The 8,787-nt window shown below is 43.9% G+C and overlaps 1 protein-coding gene across 1 annotated transcript; it reads left to right on the top strand.

Annotated features, from left to right (window-relative positions):
* Positions 1 to 4,234: 4,234 nt before the first annotated feature.
* LOC115784256 (S-antigen protein-like) lies at positions 4,235 to 5,989 on the top strand. Its single transcript, XM_030735416.1, has 2 exons — positions 4,235 to 4,804; positions 5,210 to 5,989. Exons 1-2 carry the CDS (start codon positions 4,235 to 4,237, stop codon positions 5,987 to 5,989), a joined length of 1,350 nt encoding a protein of 449 aa, XP_030591276.1.
* The last annotated feature ends 2,798 nt before the right edge of the window (positions 5,990 to 8,787 follow it).

Below are 8,787 nucleotides of genomic sequence, written 5' to 3'. Positions count from 1 at the left end.
TGCTGAGTAAGCTGTTTCATGTCCTTTTTTATTGTAATTGTGTTTTTAAGTCCAATCAACAGCTCCTACCTAAATAAACTGAGTTTATATTACTTAAACATCTGTCATTTGGCAACATTACTTATTTATTCTAAGTATACTGTTCTTTTGATGGTCTGTCTTATTATAATTATGTGTTTGAGTTCAAACAACTTAATATCATCAGGTTTTGCACCCACTAAAATTCTAGTTTATACTGGTTTTAAAAGACCAGATTAACAAGCAGCAGCACGGTGGCATAGTGGTTAGCACTGCTGCCTCACAGCTAGAATAACAATCTAATAATCTGGGTTCAATTCCGCCTGGGCCTTTTAGTGCGTGGAGTTTACATGTTATCCCTGTGTCTGCATGGATTTTCTCCCACAATCCAAAGACATGCAGTTACAGGGGTTAGGTTAATTGGTCACTCTAAATTGCCCATAGGTGTGAGTGGTTGTCTGCCAGGGTACACCCCGTACAGGTTGGCAGCCTGCACGGAGTATACCCTACCTCTCACCTTATGTCAGCTGGGATTTAGTTCACTTGGTAATGGAGTAGTGCTTATTTAACAAGCTGAGTTAAATAAATGGGTGGTGAATGATTGCTTAAAGTAAATACCTTCAGTTACTGAAACTCTGTTATTAGTACATTCAACTTAGATCTTCCATTTCATTCCAAAAGGGCCTCAAGTACATTGAACATAGTCCACTGCACTTATTCAACTAATTTTTCATTACTTAAAAAATTTAAGGCAACAAGTTACCTTGATTTTTCTTTAAATAGATTCAACTTATCCGGGTTTACAGTGTACAGAGTCTGAGTCTGTACACTGTAAACCTGGATAAGGTATATATACTAGGCAATTTTAAGTAATATGAACTCAATATTTTTAAGTCGAATCAAAATCTGGGTTTACAGTGTACCTGTTGGACTTAAGCCACAAGCTGGATGCTCGCAGGGATTAAATCTTGGAGAAAAGTACATGTCTGCACAGTGAGGAACGGTAACCAAGCAATTTGGACAATTGGATTTACTGAGAGTGTCCCAGAAAATAACAATGGCAGTCTGTTCCAAAACATCTGCATTATCTGGAATTCGGCTCCCTCAGCTGGCCTTGGGGCTGGTAATCATATCTCTCCTGGACGATATGTCAAAAGATGCTCTTCCCCCCTCCCGCTCTTTCCTGTGATTTATGTGAACTGGGATCTGGTGACCACGTCCATCACTATCAGCAAACTGTTTAGGCAGGGAGCTTGGTCCTGGCTCCATAATGCCCATGATCCACTCGTCTCTGTTGGCTCCCCGTACCCCACCCCTGCCCCTCCCCACCATGTTGCTATCCCAGGCTTTAAATGCGCTATTTGCTTTGCTGAGGTGTTTTTTGGAACCTCGTAAGGTGCTCATAATGAACACAATACGAGATGATTTTTTTGAACCTACCTGCCCTAATGTATTCCCTCTGTTTTCCTGCTTAAAAATGACAGTGCCTTTGATGGCTGCGGTCGCAGACACTTATCTCCCCTGCTTGTTTTGATTTGTCTGTCCTCTTGGATGAGTGCTCTGGAACGGAATCTCATCTCATCTTGATGTATAATAATAATAAATTCTTCTGATTCTGAACCTGAATGTCAGCTTAGTTTGTTCTCACGACAGGTGCAAAGCTAAAAATTCACAAATTATTCCAACCGTAAACCTATAACCTGCAATTATTCTGGTGAAACCAAAGTGTGACAACCTTTCTATGATTTTCCCACATCTAAGGGTGCAACTACGGAATTATGCCTCTTGTTCGTTTGTTCTGAATGGATTCCAAAGTTGCAAAGACACCGCAAATTCTCAGATTTAATCACCATGTGCTCCAGATAAAGTTACTGGCTCTTGATAAAATTCCTCAGGTGTGCAACCAAACCAGTTTTCACCTTTTAACGCTGTCCTTTGGAAAGTTCAACAGAATGACAACCATCAATAGGTTATGCAGGCGAGCTGGTAGTGGGAAATTAGTGGCACAGATTTCTGACACGTTAAGAACATTTCTGGTCATTTCACACATTTAACTTCAGTCGTGTTTGCTTAATATGAATCTACTTCCCACACCTTACTTATCTCACTTCAGTCACTGAGTTTGTCACCATCCAGTCTTCAAATTCAAACACCATCAAATGCCCCAGATACAAGACAGAGGAGCATTGGAAGGGCAAGTCAGGCTAATGGTGCAGTTTTTGCTCCCTCTGTGTGACATTTTCAGTCACAATCAGGTAATCTCTGCAGATGATCAGTTAGCTGTTTTACAACTACTCTTTCAAGAATCTTTGAGAGAAAAGGAAGGTTGGAGATTGGCCTATAATTAGCTAAGACAGTTGGGTCAGTGATGGCTGTTTAAGTAGAGGTTTAATTACAGCCACCTTGAAGGTCTGTGGTACATAGCCAACTAATAAAGACAGATTGATCATTTTTAAGATTGAAGCATCAATAATTGGAAAGACTTCTTTGAACAGTCTAGTAGGAATGGGATCTAATAAACATGTTGCTGGTTTGGAGGAAGTAACTATTGAAGTTAACTCTGAAAGATCAACTGGAGCCAAAGAGTCTAAACAAATACCAGCAGTGCTGAAAGCAGCCGAACATGAAGAATAATCTTTGAGATGGTTATGAATAATTTTTTCTCTAATGTCTAAAATTGTATTTGTAAAGAAATCCAGGAAGTCACTACTAGTTAAAGTGAAAGGAATACTCGGCTCTACCGAGCTCTGACTCTTTGTCAGCCTGGCTACAGTGCTGAAAACAAACCTGGGGTTGTTCTTATTTTCTTCAATTAATGATGAATAGTAAGATGTCCTAGCTTTACGGAGGACTTTTTTATAGAGCAACAAACTCTTTTTCCAGGCTAAATGAGCATCTTCTAATTTAGAGAGACTCCATTCCCTCTCCAGCTTACGGGTTTATCTGCTTTAAGCTGTGCGTTTGATAGATAATAACAAATAAAACAGACAAGACTAAGAGTCAGGCTTTCAAAAGAATTAAAACTTTGTCTGGGTCTTTGATTACTTAATAAGCTGGAATTGAAGATTGCTGCTACTCCTCCTCCTCGACCTGTGCTTTGAGCATTCTGACAGTTACTGTGACTCGGGGGTGTTGATTCATTTAAACTAACATATTCATCCTGCTGTAACCAGGTTTCTGTAAGGCAGAATAAATCAATATGTTGATCAATTATTAAATCATTTACTAACAGGGACTTGGAAGAGAGAAACCTAATGTTTAATAATCCACATTTAATTGTTTTATTCTTTGGTGCAGTTGATGAAGCTGTATTATTTATTGTTTTTGAATTTTTATGCTTAAATAGTAGTTTGCTGATCTTAGGTTTGTTTTTTGGTTGTCTGGGAGCAATTCAATTTGAATTGAATTGAACATAGTTGGATACAACCTGGAGTTTTATTAAATTTACAGTGTGGTCGTTTTTTTATTACAGTTAGTGTTTGTCATCTCCATTAACTGTGAGAACTTGAACTTCTCGTGGCCTAAAGTTTTGAACCAGTGCAAGGCTCAACATGGTGTGTCTTTTGTCCTGTTCCTGCCCCCTCAGCCCCCTGGTTGGTGCTGAGTGGAGGGAGCCTGGTTCTGCCAGAGATTTCTTCCTGTTAAAAGGGTTTTCTTCCTTCTCACCATTGCCATATGCTTGCTCATAGAGGGTCATTTTGACTATTGGGTTTTCTCTATATTATTGAGGGGTCTGTACTCAGTCAGACTCAGCTTTGTTGTCATTCCGAGACATAGTGAGACATAGTGTGAATGAGATGTAGATTCTCAGGTTTCAGTGAAAGTCAAACATAGGATTAGAGTAATAATAAAAAATAAATAACTTTTACTTATTTAAATTCTAACAGACTTTCTGTACTTTTTATACTTTAAAGGCTCCAATCCTTTTCACCTTTACCTAATTCAAATCATGATATGAAAAATACAATTTGAACATTGCATATTCAGAAAAATAAATAGTAAATAAATAAATAAGAAGCTAAACTAGGCACCTGCCTCACTGCCACACAGGCTGCTTTTCCACCAATGGGGTGCCGGTGCCTGTATTCAAACCATTCAGTGGTTTTTCCAAAAAAAGGGTTCAACTCGGGCCCCGCTAGCTAGCTGGGCTTGAACCAGGAATGCGTGACTCTGCCATCTCAACATAAAGTTTTCTACCAAATTACATGTATATAACATGAAAAAAGCAAAGCGATTTTCACGGCAGGGAATTAGGTTGGACCCTAAGGCTGAACTTGCTGCTTTGTATCAGTTCGTATCACAAAATGAAAAGGGCAACAGAGTCCAAAAAACCCACAGTCCATGGTTTGCAGCACAGAAAGTCAAACAGTTCAGGGGGTCAAGCGCAGCGCCAGCTGCGGGGAAGAGCGAGCACAGGAGGTCGAAACAGTTCAGGGGGTCTACTAGGAATCCCGTGGCAAAAACAAAGGGTTCTGGGGCCAACCGCAATGCCAGCAGCAGCAGAGACGAAGATGAACAGGAGGCTGACCGTGGTCCCAGCAGTGGTGGCGAAGGCAAGCAGGAGGCCTACCATGATGCCACCGGCGGCGCCGAAGATGAAGACGAGCAGGAGGCCGACCGTGATCCCAGCAGCAGCGACGGCAAAGACAAAGACGAGCAGGAGGCCAACCGCGATCCCAGCGGCGGCAAAGACGAAGACAAGCAGGAAGCTGACCGCGATCCCAGCGCTGGCAGTGGAAACGAAGACGAGCAGGAGGCCGACCGCGGTCCCAGCAGTTGTGACGAGGTAAAGAGGATGCAGCACTAACAGAAGGGACCAAATCTCGAAGGCAGCCGGAAGGGGCCGAGGGCAATGAAGGGACTGAAGGGAGCAAAGGGAGCAAAGCAACAGAAGGGAGCGAAACTGAGGATACTAAAGGGAGTGAAGCTAGGGAGACTGAAACTAAAGGGGCTGGGACTGAGGCTTAAGGAGCTACAGACGAGGGAGCTGAAGGGATCACAGGGACTGAAAGGACTCAGGGAGCAGAGAGAACTAAGAGAGTGAGAGTCAAGGGGACTGAAGCCACTGAAGGGACTGGAGCTAAGGGGACTGAAACTGTGGGGCCTGCTGAGGGGGACCAAAGCTAGAGGGTTGACTGAGGGGACCAAAGTTAAAGAAACTGAAGGGACCGGAGGGACTTAAGGGACTCAGGGGAATGAAACTGAAGCTGAGGGGGCCAAAGGGGCTAAAGAACCAATTGAGGGAACTGAAGGGATCAGGAGGACCAAAGGGACTAAAGCTGAGGGAGCTAGGGCTGAAGGGACTCTGACTGAGACTGGGGACTCTGAAGGGACTAAGAGGCTGACTGAGACTGGAGGAACTAAGGGAGCTAAAAGGACTGAGGGGAGTAAAGCTATAGGGGAAGGTGGAACTGAGGGGACTAAAGGGACCAAAGGGGCTAAGGAGTTAACTGAGGGAAATGAAGGGATTGAAGCCAAAGCTGAGAGGCCTAAAGCTACAGGGGGAGGTGAGGGGACTAAAGGGACCAAAACTATTGCGAAAGCTGAAGGAACTGAAGCTGAGGGAGCTGGGGGAACTGAGGGGGCTAAAGGGAGCAAGCTACTGAGGGGACCCAAGGGAGCAAAAGCTAAAGGGACTGAGGGATCTAAAAGGACCAAACTGACTGAAGCTACGGAGGGAGCTGAAGCGGGCGAAGGGGCTAAAGAGGGAACTAAAGGGATCAAAGAGGCTAAAAAGGAGGGAACTGAAACTACTGACTCTGATGTGGATGAGGGGACCGAAGGGACTAAAGGGACCAAAGGGACTGGAGAAACTGAGGAGACTGAAGCCAAAGCTGAGACTAAGGGGACTGAAACTGAGGTGCTAACTGAAGGGCCCGAAGGAGCTAATGCTGAAGGGCCTGAAGGGACTGAGGCAGCAGAGGAGGCTAAGGGGACTGAGGCGACCGAAACTGAGGGGATTGGAGTTTGAGGAGCTGGAGGGACTGGAGCTAGAGGAGCTGGAGGGCTGACTAAAGCTAAAGGGCAGGCGGAGGGAGCTAAGGAAACTGCTGGGGTCTCTGAAGCGCTAACTGAGGGGACTGAGGGAGCTGTTGGGGTCTCTGAAGCGCTAACTGGAGCTGCTGGGGGCGAAGCTGAAGACTCGGACGCTGAAGACTCGGACACTGAAGTAGCAGGCTCTGATGCAGACATGGCTGTGACTGAAGAAGCTGCTGTGGTCTCTGAGGCTGATGACTGGGGTGACTGTGGTGTGAACTCAGCAGGGCACACAGCTGTCTCCACTGACAGCTGGGGCTGCTTAGGAGGGCTCCCTGTCAACCTGTGAGGTTAACAACCTGAACAGTCCTTGTTAGCCCCCACCCGAGGAAAAAAAACGCGTGTGGAAGTGGGCCGGTCCATGGCAACACCTTCCCGCAAAACTGGAATGGGTGCGGGGTGTCTGACAGGAGTAGTGCACTCAGCCTCTTTAGGGGCCAGTTCATTAATAGTCTCAGAAACAGTCTTGGTAACAATATCCACTCTACTAATCACTGGTGCCTCCAACTGAATAATCCCCATCACAAAGTCCTTAATTAGCTCAGGCAATGAGTCTGAAATCCAAGAAAAATGAGACACAAGGTCACGTAGGCTGTGGGAAATGGCTCTCTTTTTCCTCTCACTGGGAAGGTTTAGCCATTCTTCGCATAGATCAAGCACATAGTCATTTACATCCTGCTTCATTTTAATGTCTGCACTATCAGACTTAGAAGAAGCATGTGAAATGTCTTTTTCTTTGGCCAGCATTGAAACGGTTAAGTCTAAGTTCTCAGAAAACTCACTGCCACTGAAGGCCGATGTATTAGGTACAGTCACTGAAAGCTCAGGCTCAGACTTAGCAGTAAAAACGGGGAAGTTACTCACTAACTGCCAGGTCTCGGCACACACAGGCGAGTAGGCAGAGTTGACTGGTGGCTGTACAGAGCTCACCGTTGCAGCAGAAGTCTGCCAATTCCCTGATGCTGACTGGCTCTTGGTGGCAAGTGTGGGCCTACCTCTTACTTTGACCATGACGAATGCGCCCACATATGTTTATTCATGATTACTTGAGTCTCCTCTCCTCTATATATATATGATAACTAATGTGATCACTTATCCCACCTTTGAATCTTTCAATCAGCATACTTTTCCTACTGGCCTTGCGGTGGTCTTTGGGTGGTATATGGTCTTAGACACGTTGGCTTTGTGGGTGAAACACCATTTCTAGATAGAACTTGTCTGTGCATTCTCCCTGCAAATTTTAACTTGAATGATGTGGTCATTTAAAAAAAAAAAAAAAAACATATTTCAAAGTAAACATTCTTCATCAGTAAAATGCATCATTGTCCTCTCCTTTACCACCAAGAATAACTCACCTGCTTCAACCTGAATGTCAGCTCACTGAATTTAATTGAGCTTAGTTTGTTCTCACGACAGGTGCAACGTTAAGAATTCACATATAATTCCAACTGTAAACCTATAACCTGCAATTATTTTGATGAAACCAAAGTGTGGTTTAAGTGTGATTTAAGGCTGCAACTAAGGACTTAAGCCTCTTGTTCATTTGTTCCAAATGGATTCCAAAGTTGCAACGAGACCAAAAATTCTCAGATTTAATCACCATGTGCTCCAGATAAAGTTACTGGCTCTTGATAAAATTCCTCAGGTGTGCAACCAAACCAGTTTTTGCCTTTCAACTCTGCTCTTTGGAAAGGACAACAGTATGAAAATCATCAATAGGTGTTGCAGCCAAGCTGGTAACGGCACATATTTCTGATACCTTAAGAACATTTCTGCTCATTTCATATATTTAACCTGCGTCACATTTGCAAAATATGAATCTACTTCTCACACCTTATCTCACTTCAGTCACTGAGATTGTCACCATCCACTTTTCAAATTCAAATACCATCAAATGCAAAACATACAGGAGGAGGAGCAGTGGAAGGACACATGAGGTTTTAATTATTTATTTCCTGTCTCTCCTCTCAGGCCCAATCTGTTGTGATAGATGACTGCCCCTCCCTGAGCCCAGTTCTGCCGGACAGTGATGTCAGTAACGCGTTATTCTAATCCAGGGACTCTCACATCCAGGCCTCGAGGGCCAGTGTCCTGCAGGTTTTAGATGTGTCTCTGCTTAAATACACCTGAGTCAAATATAGAAGTCATTAGCAGGACTCTGGAGAACTTGACTGCATACTGAGGAGGTAATTCAGCCATCTGATTCAGGTGTGTTGGATCAGAGACACATCTAAAACCTGCAGAACACCGACCCTTGAGGCCTGGATTTGAGGATCCGTGCTCTAATCTGACTACTTTTCTTCAGTATCAAGTATTCTAATGTGTTACTGTTTGCAGTCAAGGAATCAGATTAAAATTACTTATTCAAGTCACTGTGCGTTGCTATTTTTGTCGATTTCCTCAGTACAAAGATAGATTTTTGCTTTCTTCTTGCATCTCTGGGAGTGACATCTAGCCAATGTGACAATTAAGTCCTGTTTTCAGCATGAGGACAATAACAGCACAGCGACACAAATGTAAACAATGGAGGGAGGAGAGAGATGCGCGTTTTCTAGCTGAAATACAGGAACTATTGTGAGTCTGTGTCAGCTAAAGATGACAACATCAAGGTTAGTCGTGCACTCTGTGCTGGTGACAAAGTGCTATCTTGCTTCAAAAATACTACGTCAGATTTGAAGAAACATCTGGAGTCGCAGTACAGCACAGTCACACTTACAGAGGAGCAGAGCTGCA

This window comes from Archocentrus centrarchus, chromosome 8 (genome assembly GCF_007364275.1).
Source record: "Archocentrus centrarchus isolate MPI-CPG fArcCen1 chromosome 8, fArcCen1, whole genome shotgun sequence".
NCBI classification, from domain to species: domain Eukaryota; kingdom Metazoa; phylum Chordata; class Actinopteri; order Cichliformes; family Cichlidae; genus Archocentrus; species Archocentrus centrarchus.
Note: the sequence above shows the minus strand (reverse complement) of the source record. Positions and strands in the feature narration are given on the sequence as shown.